Source organism: Aspergillus tubingensis (genome assembly GCF_013340325.1).
Source record: "Aspergillus tubingensis WU-2223L DNA, scaffold_7, whole genome shotgun sequence".
NCBI classification, from domain to species: domain Eukaryota; kingdom Fungi; phylum Ascomycota; class Eurotiomycetes; order Eurotiales; family Aspergillaceae; genus Aspergillus; species Aspergillus tubingensis.
In genome coordinates this window covers 4,174,284-4,187,772 of record NW_023336281.1, presented here as the reverse complement: position 1 = coordinate 4,187,772, position 13,489 = coordinate 4,174,284, and the positions used below count along the sequence as shown (strand labels likewise).

The 13,489-nt window shown below is 51.2% G+C and overlaps 6 protein-coding genes across 6 annotated transcripts; 5 read left to right on the top strand and 1 right to left on the bottom strand.

Moving 5' to 3' along the window:
* Window positions 1-152: 152 nt before the first annotated feature.
* AtWU_06330 (major facilitator superfamily transporter) lies at window positions 153-1,866 on the top strand (the record flags this gene model as incomplete). The annotated part of the gene is made up of 5 exons (XM_035501440.1): window positions 153-415; window positions 472-545; window positions 601-1,266; window positions 1,321-1,668; window positions 1,727-1,866. The coding sequence occupies 5 exons, from the start codon at window positions 153-155 to the stop codon at window positions 1,864-1,866; spliced, it is 1,491 nt and encodes a 496-aa protein (XP_035357333.1).
* A 1,026-nt stretch (window positions 1,867-2,892) lies between these two features.
* On the top strand, window positions 2,893-3,873 carry AtWU_06329 (uncharacterized protein; the record flags this gene model as incomplete). The annotated part of the gene is made up of 3 exons (XM_035501439.1): window positions 2,893-3,200; window positions 3,266-3,602; window positions 3,667-3,873. The coding sequence occupies 3 exons, from the start codon at window positions 2,893-2,895 to the stop codon at window positions 3,871-3,873; spliced, it is 852 nt and encodes a 283-aa protein (XP_035357332.1).
* A 1,150-nt stretch (window positions 3,874-5,023) lies between these two features.
* On the top strand, window positions 5,024-5,513 carry AtWU_06328 (uncharacterized protein; the record flags this gene model as incomplete). Its single annotated transcript, XM_035501438.1, has 4 exons — window positions 5,024-5,042; window positions 5,104-5,190; window positions 5,253-5,388; window positions 5,453-5,513. The coding sequence occupies 4 exons, from the start codon at window positions 5,024-5,026 to the stop codon at window positions 5,511-5,513; spliced, it is 303 nt and encodes a 100-aa protein (XP_035357331.1).
* A 1,139-nt stretch (window positions 5,514-6,652) lies between these two features.
* AtWU_06327 (sugar transporter) lies at window positions 6,653-8,197 on the top strand (the record flags this gene model as incomplete). The annotated part of the gene is made up of 1 exon (XM_035501437.1): window positions 6,653-8,197. One exon carries the CDS (start codon window positions 6,653-6,655, stop codon window positions 8,195-8,197), a length of 1,545 nt encoding a protein of 514 aa, XP_035357330.1.
* Window positions 8,198-9,103: 906 nt separating this feature from the next.
* Window positions 9,104-10,231, top strand: AtWU_06326 (alpha/beta-hydrolase; the record flags this gene model as incomplete). Its single annotated transcript, XM_035501436.1, has 1 exon — window positions 9,104-10,231. The coding sequence occupies one exon, from the start codon at window positions 9,104-9,106 to the stop codon at window positions 10,229-10,231; it is 1,128 nt and encodes a 375-aa protein (XP_035357329.1).
* Window positions 10,232-10,998: 767 nt separating this feature from the next.
* Window positions 10,999-11,574, bottom strand: AtWU_06325 (S-(hydroxymethyl)glutathione synthase; the record flags this gene model as incomplete). The annotated part of the gene is made up of 1 exon (XM_035501435.1): window positions 10,999-11,574. The coding sequence occupies one exon, from the start codon at window positions 11,572-11,574 to the stop codon at window positions 10,999-11,001; it is 576 nt and encodes a 191-aa protein (XP_035357328.1).
* Window positions 11,575-13,489: the final 1,915 nt, after the last annotated feature.

Below are 13,489 nucleotides of genomic sequence, written 5' to 3'. Positions count from 1 at the left end.
TTTTCTTATCGTGCGCGGCCCGAGATCCGAAGTGGCGGACAGGCGAGCAGGGCATGTCAGGGCCAAAGATAGACGCACCCGATAAATACTGGCTGCTTGCAACCGACTGGGCAACGAAATCATGAGGGGAAGTTCCAGCAATCCAAACCTCCATGGCATCTGGAAAAGCAGACATTGCGTTGGCAGAGAGGTCGCCGGATCCTCCGCCGCTTGGGGATGACAAGCATCCCGGCATGGTTGTCGACCTGGTCCACGCTAGTGAAGCCGAATATACACCGGACCAGTACCGCCGGCTGCTGCGCAAGGTAGACTGGATCATCCTCCCGTTGATGTGGATTATCTCTGGCACGCAGTACGCTGACAAGGCGTCAATCTCGATCCAGGCCACATTTGGCCTGAGCAAGACACCCATCTGGTGGGTCAACAATACTCCTGGCTGACCTCGATCTTCTACTTAGCTTTCCTGGTCAGCGAGGCCCCCGGTAATTATATATTGCAGTGTGTCAATGTTGGCCCGACCGTGGCCGTGTCTATGTTCCTGTGGGGTGAGTCTGTACACATAATATGCTGAGAGAGCTATCCACTGATAATAGCTCGAAGGCGTCATCGTGTTGTGCATCGCCTTCGCCACCAACTTTGCGGGTCTAGCAGTGTTGCGATTCCTTGAAGGTGTCACTGAATGCACCACCTACCCAGCCCTTCTACTGATCACAGCCACATGGTATACCAAGGAAGAACATGCAATGCGCTCGGTCATCTGGGGCAGCGCTAACGCTGGGATGGACGTATTGACTAGCTTGGTTAACTACGGTATTGGCCGCCGCGCTGAGACACACCCAAATGGAATGGCTCCCTGGAAGGGCATCTCCTTCTTTCTAGGGGCGTTGACCGTTGTACTTAGCGGCATCGCCTATCTTTTCCTAGGTACACCACGCGAGGTACGCTGGCTGTCCCCTGAAGAAAAGCGCATGGCTGCGGCGCGGGTGGTGGCCAGTCAGACTGGCTCAGATGCCCAGAAGCGCACTCTGGATTGGAAGCAGGTGGCCATCACGTTCCGCGACCCTCAGACCTACTTCTTCTTCTTCCTCGTCATTGTCAATTCCATTCCCAATGGAGGCACAACTGCTTTTGGAAACCTCGTGTATGTCTCCTTTGGTTTTACGGCCCTGGAGACCATCGTTAAGGGTAAGATTCCGCAACAGCTCCTATCAATCGCGTGGTTTTTGATCGCTGGGTATTTAACATTGAAAAAACCGGATATCCGCTGTGCGTTGTCCCTGTCATCCTAAACTTGCTGAGACACTAATCCTAAGGTGGCAGTCTATATCATGATTGCTTCCGTGATTCCTGCCTTCTGCGGTATGCTCGCACTGGCTCTGCTTCCTCACTCCTCGAGCCTGCTGTGGGCGCGCTGGGGCGTGTACTTCATGACCAGTGTGGGCAATCTGGCCGGTCCCTTGATATGGACTCTCTTGCCATCCAACGTGGCAGGGCGGACAAAGAAGTCGGTTACAGGGACTGTGCTATTCATTGCCTACTGTGTAGGGAACTGCGTCGGTGCCCAGGTCTTCCGAGCTAAGGACGCGCCACGATACATTCCCGCGATTGTAGTATGTTCTATTATGTATGGCCTGGAGATAGTTTTGATGATCGCGTGGCGCACCTACTGTAAGTACCTATCGACTCAAAAGCTGCGTCCGGTGCTCAAAGCTAAATTTGCATCTAGATGTTTGGCAGAATAAACGTCGCGCTTTACTGATTGCCGCCATGGCCATGACTGCCCAGGAGTCAGCGCATCAGGGCCGCCTAAATGCAGAGTCTGACATGACAGACTACGAGAACATTCACTTTGTTTACAGTCTGTAGTGAGCCAATGTGTGTTTACTATTCAAGACTAATGGATACGCGGTCGTTCGAGTTGGCTTCCTATGTATCAAGATCACCCGTTACTGGAAATAGCTAGAATCTGATTTGACGTTGTTGGTATCTTCATCTGGTACTCTATAATATGAAGAGTGATGCCTGCTATTTTATATTAACGATATGCTAATACTGAATCCGGCCGAAACTGGCCTACAACAACTTGACAATAAAGCTCATCGTCATGCCCGCGTCCCTTACGCTCTTCCTCCCATTGGCGCGTTTCGCTGGCATTATTCACGCCTTTAACCATTTGACTACATATAGCGATCCAGATGAAACACGATTGGATGCCACCATCTTCGGTCCTGTTTGTCCGCAGGCCTATCTCTCTAGCAGTGCCGGGAAGGCACCTGGTTCCAACATCGAAACTTCAGTCAATGCGCCTCCGCCAGGACAACGCTGGCCAGTGGTGTGCGGAGGCTGCCCCTTCTAAATGAGCTCGTAATATACTATTAGCATTTCTCTAAGCTTGAACTGATGCCCAGCTCTAATTTGATCCTCTCACACCCATACCTGAGCCGTCACTTCTATATGAATGCCATATAGAAACCAGCACGCTATCCTCTGTATCATAAACAGAAGTAAGTGGGTGCATTCAGCCGCCACGCCATAACGATCATGTTTTACTATCACCGAGTTACAATGATTCTAGCTATTAATTACAACCCCTGCTATTTGACCCACCCCGATACTGCCCAAATTGGAGAAGAGAATATCTTCCAGCTAAGCCGGTCACTACGGAGTGCCGAAAGCATTATGCTTATACAGAAGCAAAGGGATTTGGCGGATAAAGCCGGTGTATATATCCATGAACAGGTGTGATAACCCATTTACAGGGTCGAACCCACATTAGCCCAAGGCGGTCAGTCCGAGTTAATGATTCCTCCATGAGGTTTGGCAAGGCTGCACAGCTGGTTCACCTAGAAGCATGATTGCGCAACAACCTCTCAACGCCTTTATCTCTCGACCATGCAGACAAGCCATCGTTCGACTGGCTTTTATGCTGTTCTGCGGCAGAAGCGTCTTCTTGTCCCACCTTCGCTATGGACGTCGCGCCACCTTGATATACTGGGATGCCAGTTCCAAGAGATACGCTCCTTGCCCAGTTCTGGTGCCGAGTCCCACACGTCTAGTTTATCCTCTGTCGACCCCAAATTGAAGGATGACTCAGGTAGTGATGCTGCACGTCTGGCAAGGTCTGGTGCTGTTCTTATCAAGCTGTTCACTTTGGTCAACATCCTTGACTATGAAGGTAGCCCTTTAAAAACACGGAAAACGTAAGCAACAATTTACTACTGACCACACGTACGCAGTGGATTCGACTTACCCGTTCCCTAAGCAGTGGAAGAATCAACTTCTATTTCGCCGGTCGAGTTGTCCATCGCCTCGAATGCGCCACTTTCTGGCGCGGTCTTCAAGATACCCAGTCAGAGCATAGTCCTGCCGACCTCTTAGTTGGATACTTCAATTACAACGATCGGGCAGGATACCGCCGGGAATGTGATCAGGAACGGCGAGCTCGGCGCCTGGGACACACGCCAGTGGCCCATAGGTCAGCCGGCGAAAATCGGCTCCTTACGAGAGATTGGAAGAGTGATCCTTATCTGGTCTGTGTGCTCTTGTCTCTCGGGCAGCTGCAGCGGCGACTGTGCCACCCCAAGCACCAGAATACCTACGCTGTAAGTCGTGAATACCACTTAGGCCTGTCTTGCCGACTCGAAGGCTAATTCTCATGTCACCAAGTCACATCTCCTGGTAACAAATGCTTCAGACAGCCAATTCATATATCTTTACGAAATGCAGATTCCCAACGAGATCCTCAGGGCCCTTGACACCCCAAATACCGCAAACTGCGTCGAATGGCCACCGATCCGACGCAGTAGGATTCCCTTTCAGCCATATGACACCTTCCGGCGCCGACTCGAAGAAGTATTGCTGAAAGAGGGATAGAATGACAGTCCCTTTCACCAGGAAAATCTGGCTTGGGTGCCGCTATCCGTACAGCTAACTACATACTAACGAGCAAATCGCGGGCAACTTGGAACGGGACCACCCTGATGAAAGGACACAAATTGTAACGTTGACTCCACACGCCTGGTATAATACATGCCCCAACCTTCGCCGATGGCTAATGCTTTTGATGACAATCTTTTTAACGTGCGGAAATGATTCCTATCGTTTTGCACGTCTACTTTCCCTTTCTCTTTCTTGAAATCGAGCAAGATACTGTCGCCGTAGCCCCGGGGATGTGCCGGCAGCCCGAAATCACATTGCTCAATAATAATCCTCTCCATCGTTAGTAAGCCTGGTCTTGTATTGCTTTTGCCTAGACGAGACTGTAAGGGCATGTGGTTCGGTGGAAGGAGAACTAATTGAGATGTAGCATATCTAGGAGCCAAACCCAGTCCAGGACCACATTCATCAACAGCATTTAGTTGCTGCAAATGTAACTCCTATGCTAGGTGGGGTTTTTTTTTCTTTTTTTTTTTTTTTTTCTTTCTCCCTTGGTTGATCAGTTTTATTGTTGGGGTTTTATCATGTTTCCAGAGTAGCAGGTAGAAACTCACCCTCGTTGGCGACTAATTCCGGCACCCCGACCAATTTATATATCTCTGGCAGTGTCGCAATACAACCTTCTGTGGTGTCGCAGGACTCCTGAGTCTTGCTATGCGGCATTACGCGCTGGTGCAACGCTATCCCACGCAGCAGCAGCAGCAGCAGCAGGGATCTGGGGCCGAAGACTCCAGCGAGTCAAGGCAGGATCTGGTGGCTATGACTCGTTTGGAGTCGGTCAAGGACCGGCCCTCGGTTGTATCTTTCCATGGATCTTTATATATATATAAAAGCAGAAAGTCAAGCGGTATACTACATAGTAGATGATAACTCTCTAGAACATGTTTTTTCAACTGATGAATAGTCTCCAGCCAAGCCGTCATGTGATTTATAACAAGCCGGCAAGTTTCTTAGGCTAAACATTACCCCGCCACATCCTCCTCGATTTCCCCTCATTCAACTCTGGCTACTGCTTTTCTTCCTTTGTTCCTCTTGCATGCGTCGCCACAATCGCCATCGCCAATAGAATTGCTCGTCCAGCGTAATCATGCCTGTCTTCCACGTCGGTGCGTCTCATTCCTGTCATTTCCATCAGATCGTTGTACACAATATTCACATGTCAGCTAGTCCTCTTCCGCTTGAAGCCAGGTGTTGCACCTGCTGAGCTCGAGGCCTGGGCCCGCTTGGGTAAAGGCATGGTTGGCAAAATTCCAGGTCAGTACTTACCACGACAAATGTGATGACGACCAGGACACTCATACGTGAAATCTTTCTAGGACTACTGGAGTTCCATGCCAACCCACCGGTGGCGATGACCGCCTCCCGCGCCAAGGGCTACAATATGGGCTTGGTGGCTATCCTGGAGAAACCGTCCGATTTGCAGGTCTATGCAACTCATCCAGCTCACCTTGAGTAAGTCTACCTAGAACTGTGGAGACCTCAGTCGGGAAGTTGGTAGTAGCTAACGGTCAATCAGATTGCATGAAATGCGCGAGCAATTATGTGAGGATACTTTGGCATACGATCTGGAGTACTAGACTTATCTCCTAATGGGGCTGGCTCAATAAGTCGGTGTGTTCTAAGTGTTCTGCACCCCGGGGCTATCTGTTGGGACTGTCATGGGCTGGATGGTCATAACCAAGCTTATCAACATCTTTTGCTTACCTACCAGCAAAAAGTCTAGTGTTCTGCACCTTTTGTGTGTAAATCTTTATTGATCTCGGAATCCGGATGGATACATCACGCTTCTGGGACGTAGGGACGGATGCGGTAATGGGGAGAACAATACCGCAGGAAGCTGGCATATAATTTCTCCATATGTTCTACAAGGTCCACGTCCTCAATGCAACTGTGCCCACAATAGCTAGAATACGCGACTTCAATGGTGCGATTCCTGTATGCTTTTGTTCTTAGTGCGGATATAACAGCCCGAAAGATCCGGGGGTAAATGGCACACCTCAACCCCCAACGCTGGCCAGATAAAGAGGACCATCGGGACTGTATCAATCTGACAGTAAATTGCCAAGGCTACGGGGGCACAGCTGCTCGTTCAAAGCAAACGGTAGAACCTCGGGATTGTCGATCGGGGAGAGTACAAGTCCCATCCTTGATATGATCCTAGAAATGACTCATTAATTGGTATCATATAGGTTTCGCTTCTGTCAGTACCTCGATTTTACTGCCAAATAAGTGCCGGTGTCTTGTTGAGTAGCCGTAAATGTGACCACCCCATTACTGCCCCTCCAAGTATCCTGTCCTCTTATTTCGATAAGCCTGTGAACAATATGGCTTTTCACAGAAATGGTTGCTTACCATACGTATGCAAGGATGGGACCAAAATCTGCCTGGACAGCTGGACGTGGGATGGGCAACGTCCGGGGGCGTGGGGGCACCAGGCTGGGGTGGAATCTGGGGTTAGTGCGGAGAGTCGGACTTGGGCCGAGTTCTCCAGTTGCTACTGCATCAGATCCCCATTGGAGTGCCGGATGGGCACACCTCAGCTATTGGCTGTTAAGCTTTGATCGACGCGGTAAGCCTGGGCAGACCATTTGATGGCTGTAGGCTTACTCCTTGCCCATGACGAAACACAATGCGGGGAAACTCATGCTCCCTGCCATCGATGCAGTATAAATACAGGACCACTGCATGGCGATAGGGTTTGTTCAAAGGAGCAAGAATGTTGTCCCTACGAGGAAAGCCCCTGGTCTATCTGGTCACCGTCGTCAGCTCGACCGGCTTCTGCCTGTTCGGCTACGACAATGGCTTGATGGGCCAGGTCATCTCAGAGCCTAACTTTCTCAACATGATTGGAAATCCAGATGCAGCTGTGCAGGGGCTTGCGGTATCGTCCTATGACATCGGCTGCATGCTAGGGGCATTGGCTGCCGTGCTTATAAGTGAGCAAATTGGGAGGAGACGGACGATCTTGCTAGCTTGCATTGTGCACATTGTGGGAGACGTCGTGAACGCCTCTTCCTTCTCCCTCGCCCAACTGTTAGTGTCGCGTATCATCCTTGGGGTTGGTCTCGGGCTCTTCACTAGCGCTTCCCCAGTCTGGCTAGCTGAGACCGCTACGGCCCAGATGCGTGCTGTCATGGTGGCCGTGCAGCTGACCTTCCTTATTATCGGCACGAACATTGCCTACTGGGTCGACTATGGACTTGGCTTCCTTGACAATGAGATCAGTTGGCGCGTGCCCTTCGCCTTGCAGGCCGTCTACCCCATCGTCGCCTTTGGCTTCACCTTGGTGCTCCCCGAGTCCCCTCGATGGCTTGCTTCCCACGGCCATACTGAGGCTGCCGCCGCTGCTCTATCTGCATTCCGTGATCTCCCCGTGGACCACGAGTTAGTCCAAGCTGAACTGCAGGATATTGCTTCGGCAATTGCCTTGGAATCAGACGGCGGATCATGGGGGAGCTTGTTCCGCCAAGGTCCTAGCAAGGTGCGTACGCGTGTTATTATCGCTTGCGCGGCCAACTCGATGCAATCCTACACCGGGATCAATTTTGTGGAATATTACTTCCCTTTTATCTTGACGAATTCGGTCGGACTTGGTACCAATCTCGCGAACCTTGTGTCAGGCTGCTCACAGATATGGTTCCTCCTATCATCCTTCGTGACGTGGTACTACATCAACAAGTTGGGCCGCCGCCGACTGTTCTGCCTAGGAAACCTCGGGATGGGGTGCTGCATGATTGCGGTTTGCATTACTCTGTGGAAAGACAGCCAAGTGTCGGTCATCATCACTGTCGTCTTCTTCTTCCTTTACCTCTCCTTCTTCACGTGGGGATGGATGTCCAACATGTGGACATACCCTGCCGAGATCCTACCACTGCATGTGCGGAGCAAAGCGCTGGCGCTCTCCGTCTTCTTCCAGTGGGCCAATCAGTTTTGGACGGTGGAGATTGCGCCCGTCACGATCGACAACATCGGCTGGCGGACGTATATTATTTGGGCTATTCTCAACTTTGTTTGCTGTGTGATTGTGTATTTGTTCTTTCCGGAAACGTCGTCCCTCACGCTGGAGTCAGTTGACTTTCTATTTTCGTCATCCATCAACGTCCGCGAAGTGGTCGCACGCAGCGAGCAGATCTATTTGAATCATTCTCATCTCGATGTCGGAGCGGCGGCCGCTGCAGCGGTGGGCGGGGATGGCAAGGAGAAGTCTTTGGAGGACGGGGTTGCACAAGTGACACACGTCGAGAGACACGTAGCGGTGTAAAGTGTGTATTCCACAGTCCAACAACTGAAGAAGAGTTATGCGAGCTCTGAAAGCAGAAAAGATATTTTTGGGAGTATGTATCGATCATAATGTTTACTGGAAATTGTCGTTTACCTTGTCAATAGACTGGTGGAACTTGGATGAGTATCGGATGACCGGACGGATTCTGCAGTACAAGACACTGGTAGCTCGAGTAGCGGGTCCTTTTGAGCATAATCATTAAGACCGGTTATCAGTTCCCTGAGGTTTTTAACCTAGTGGCATTTTAACAGGCCCTTCTTACGGGGAGAGACCGCCACAGCGACCGTGCGGATCACCCGCATAGACCACACAGTCAGCATCATTCTTCGCGTTCTGTTATCTCGGCCGGTTTATGTTACCTAGTACGTAGAAATGTTAGGACCGCAATTGTGGCAAATTTTGCATAGCTCACTGAGATCGTCTGGAACAGGGGGCGGATGTCTCTGCCTGGACCAACTCAAACCTAGCCAGTGTTCCCCTGTCTATCCGTTGATCGCGGACTGGATTATTGGCGCTTTTCCTTGGTTCACTCACGGGTGCCTCTTTCGGCTTGGAGACCAGGCTGCAAGGCTGGAGTTATTATTCATCCTGTACTCTCGATAAATGAGATCATAATAAAAGCTATAAGTGCGAGCCCGATTTAGATCCTGATTCATAGCTCCATATGTTTGTTTCCCACTGCCTCTCCTAGAAGAGGGGATGCCTGAAATTTCAATGGCCATACACGTCATGATGACCTCAAAGTGCAGTGGATCCCCCGGCTTGGCCATAAAGCTTGGCACCCAGGGCCACGATGCTTAGCCGGGGAGATTTACCCAGCCTTATGATCCTACTGTGTTCTAGAAGGTTTTCTACTTGAATGTTACCTTCTCATTACCCTCAACCATGGCACCCGTGCGGTCTGTTTCGTCTTCCTTTCCTTCTGCATCTGTCGACATGCCCGCTGATGACCACCCCAGATTTCGCCATGACCCCAGCTGGTCCTATCACCAAGGAGTAGCCGGTTCGATGCTCAAAGCTTTCCTCCGTACCTTTACTGCCCTTCACATGAAATGGCCGCTATCTCTCAAGCCACACCACGAATCGGATCGATTCGTGTTGATTAACCCTGCCGCCCCGGAATGTTACACCGGAGTGATGGTGGATGAAGCTGTCAAACCCGAGACCATCGGTGCCACCTGGTATCCTGAGCCCTTTACTCGCGGCACCTCTCTTCCGGATGGCGAATATGTTATCTTGCACCTCCACGGTGGTTCTTACATTCTGGGTGACGGTCGCTCCTCCTCCTGTAACTTTATGGCCCAGACCCTCCTCGAACAAACTCCCGCCAGCTACATGCTCTGCCCCCAGTATCGACTCGCCTGCAACCACAACGGACGGTTTCCCGCTCAACTGCAGGATGCACTCGCAGCATACATGTATCTCATTCACACCCTCCAGATATCGCCCTCTCAAATCGTACTCAGCGGCGACAGCTCTGGGGGTCACCTCGTCCTGGCGCTTCTCCGGTATATAGTCGAATTTAACCGGACAGATCTGTTACCACCAAAGTGCAGCTGGGCCTGGTCTCCTTGGTGCGACGTGCCTGCCGCAGTTGACCCTAGTGCCTGGACGCACAGCACAAACTACAAAACCGAGTATATACCAGGCTCTTTTCCAGCCTGGGGAGCCAAACAGTTCCTTGGCGATTTGGAAATTACTCCAGAAGTTGAGCCGTACGTAGCTCCCATTTGGCATCCGTTTGTTGTTCCCTCGCCGGTGTTGGTCATTACCGGCGGTCGCGAGGTTCTTTGTCAAGATCACAAGAAGTTGGCACAAGAGTTTCAAAAGCTGCCCGGAAATGAGACAGCCATTGATCTGGTAGTGGAGGAGAAGGTGCCGCATGATGTGTTGATGATTGGGTGGATTATGGGGTTCAAGGATGAAGCCCGTCATTGCGCTACCAAGGCTGGGGAATTTCTCCGTCGGGTGCACTCGTCACCTGGTAGCAAGGAAGCCGATGCTCAGATGTGAATTGAGTTTGTTTCCTTATTGTATATATATCTATCCTGTACTCGTTATTCCCTTTTCTTTGCATTGCGTTGTTGATGGCTCGAGGGTTCGCTGACGTGTATGTCTATATTTCCGACGAACACTGAATTTTGGCTCCCTTCTAGTTCGTTGTCCTTGACGCCGATATTACTACCGCATTCTGTTCCATCCTGAAAACCTGTTATCCAATAGGAATGTGTAGCGATGTAAGAGGGTTAGAACAATTTGCGACCGTAGAGGAGTTGGCGTTGAATGCGATTGTATATTCTTCAATCACAGGTACAACATGATTGGCACCGTCCGTGAAAAGGTTACCATGATCAGACTATTCACTCACTCCTCTAGGAGACACAGAGTATTTGTACTACGTACTGCTTCTTATCCACGGTTACTTCATCCTCGACTAATAGTCATTAGCAACGACTCTAGGGGTGACGGGCAAAAGTAATGGTGCTCGGACAGTGCTGGGGACCTTGGGTGAATCCTCAACAGTAATAATAAAAGGACCCGATCCTTCCACGTCTTCCTTCCTACCTACACACCTCTATTTTTACCCATTTACCCCAATAGATGGCGATCATTGTGGAGGCCAGAAGGACGATTGGAGTCACTTTTTTGGAGTGAAAGTTGAAGCTTCATTGATCTTATTGAGTATGTACATCTAGTGTAGCACTGCTACATCTCTTTCCCTTTTTCACGCCTCCACTATATCCTTCTTCCCCTGCGTCGATAGACATGTTATTGATGAGTTAAAGGTTGGCTGACAACACTCCCGCCCTCTGAGCTGTGAACGTGGCAATCAGATCCATCAACGCCGGCGACAACGCATCATATGTCTCGAGGCCCAGGGAGTGGAACTTGGAGCGCACCTCCTCCATGCCCTGGGGGTGGAAGCCCTGCTCAATGATGGAGGAGACGAATCCCGCGAACTGAGGCTCCTGCCAGCCCTTCTGATCGGACAGCTCGGCGTGCACAAAGTCTAGGCCCTTGAAGGGGTGGTCCTTCTCGATGCGACCGAACATGTGCACCCCGCAGCCCTTGCAGGCATATCTCTGGATGGCAGCGGACGCGTCAACGATGGACAACTTCTCTGCGTGTTCGGTAACAGAGACGGCGTCGCGGGGAACAACTCCGACGATGGAGAACAGCGAACCGGCAGGCTTCCAGCACTTGGAGCAGCCGCAGGCGTGGTTGTGAGCGACGTTGCTGGCCAGCTTAACAACGACCTTGTCGGAAGAGCATTTGCAGTAGAGGTTACCACCGGGGAAGTTGGGGTCACCTTTGGTGATGCCGTTGTCGAGGAGAGGGTGGAGCGAGGGAGACATGTTGGATGGATGGGTTCTGAAGGGTATGCGACCGTGAGGAAGATGGATGATTGAACTGGTAGAGGATCGGGATGCCAATGATTGCCTTCTCTACCATTTTTACTCTTCTATATAGGCCAGGAAGAGCAGGGATGTTCCCCTCACTCTGTCGCAATCACTAACCCTCCATCCCCTCATGCGGGGGGAAGTGAGGGAACGCGTCGGCGAGGTTCCCGGCCCTGACCGTATTGGCATCAATCATCCCTTGTTTTCCCACGGGAAAACATTACTCGACTGGGACAGCGAACACGAGCGACTCCTACCGGTGGAGATATGTCGAGTCGGACCGATCGCGACCGAGATTTCCACTGACTCAGGAGCGATGAGGACATTTGGGATAGAGCGATCGCAAGGACCACCGGGCGATGCAGCCGGTTCACACGGTTCGCCTTCCCGAGCCATCTTCTGGCCTTCCCCCAAATCCTTCGGAAAAGCCGCCCGTATCCCCATCGTTGCGTTATCCAGGGATATCAACCCTATCAGCAATTGTCATGTCATTTTCGAGTGATATTTGCAAATTTCTCCCTTCTCCCCTTTGGATATTGTTCTTAGATAGAGAATCTCTTATTGATAACATATGGCACATGTTTACTCCCTACTCGGACATATACCAAGGCCTGAATACGATGGGTGCCATTTTCCCTTCATGAATCACTCCCATATTTACTCTACATACCTACATTAACATTTCATGCTCCAATGTAAGAGGTACTAAGACTGAGAGATGATACTACAAGGTCTGTCCATCACCACCACCACAGTGACGCGCCCGCCGACCGCAACTAGTCAATGAAGTGTGGGAGAATTGAAGAGATTATCGAAGTCTTTGGCAGTGGTGCCCTGCCCGACTGCAGTATCCAGGTTAGTACCAGACTCTTAAAGACTTAGGACTGGATGATGAGCAGGATAATAGAATGGGCTTTTCGTCGCCGCGACTATACCCGCTCTCCGACGGGCCCACAGCGTTGCGAATGTCGAGCATGTTGTCACTCAGCCTTGCGCGATCGGCGGCAAGAGTTCCTGTGTGATGCTCTACGTCGAGTGTCACAAGATGGAGCTGACTCTTGAAACGATAGTGTATTGTGGACTGGAGACCGACATTGAGCTACGAAGGTTCCGACCTGGCTTTTCCCGTCAATTAGCGGGACGGTGCGCCAGCAGGGAAGGCTTTGCTCAAAAGAGCCTGAATAAAACCTACAACGAATTTGTGCTGGATGGTAGAAATTCAAAAGAAAGGGAATACACCGAGTCAGGGATATGGGATGGAACAATGGCAGACTATGATAGTTTGCTTTGTAAGTTTGGACTTGTGAGATGGTATGATCTCCGTGGGTGCGCGCAGCAATGGAGCGGGACGGCGATGGCGATAAAGTTCGACCTCCCTCTCCACCATCTCGATGATCCGACGCATCGTCGGAGGGGACGGTTTCTTGAAACGGCTGGGAGGTGGGATCCCAAACCTGCCACTGGAGCTATCCCCAAATTATACGGAGTAGTCCCCCACCTGTCCAGTAATTGGGCCTTATCTGCTGGCTCCCTTTGGTGGCGCGGAGAACGGGCCGGGGTAGTGCTCTCCCGTGTGCGCTGAAGGCGAAGGGATGATCATGGTCTCCTCGAGCTGACACTATCCGCAGTGGGGGCCTCATCGAGGCTGCCATCAGACAAACGTTGTGAAACGCTCGGAGCAGGTTGAACCCCACGAGGCTAAAGTAGATCGGCCGCGACGGCGCGGCCAGCGTGGTGCCAACCAAAAGGCCACAGCGAGACTGAGTGGATATTCCCCCTCTTCTGAACGACGAAATGGATCCGATGCCTTGCGGGCACAGACGGCTGTTCCCGGAGAACATAACGAATGGCCGAATTGGATGTGAGGACC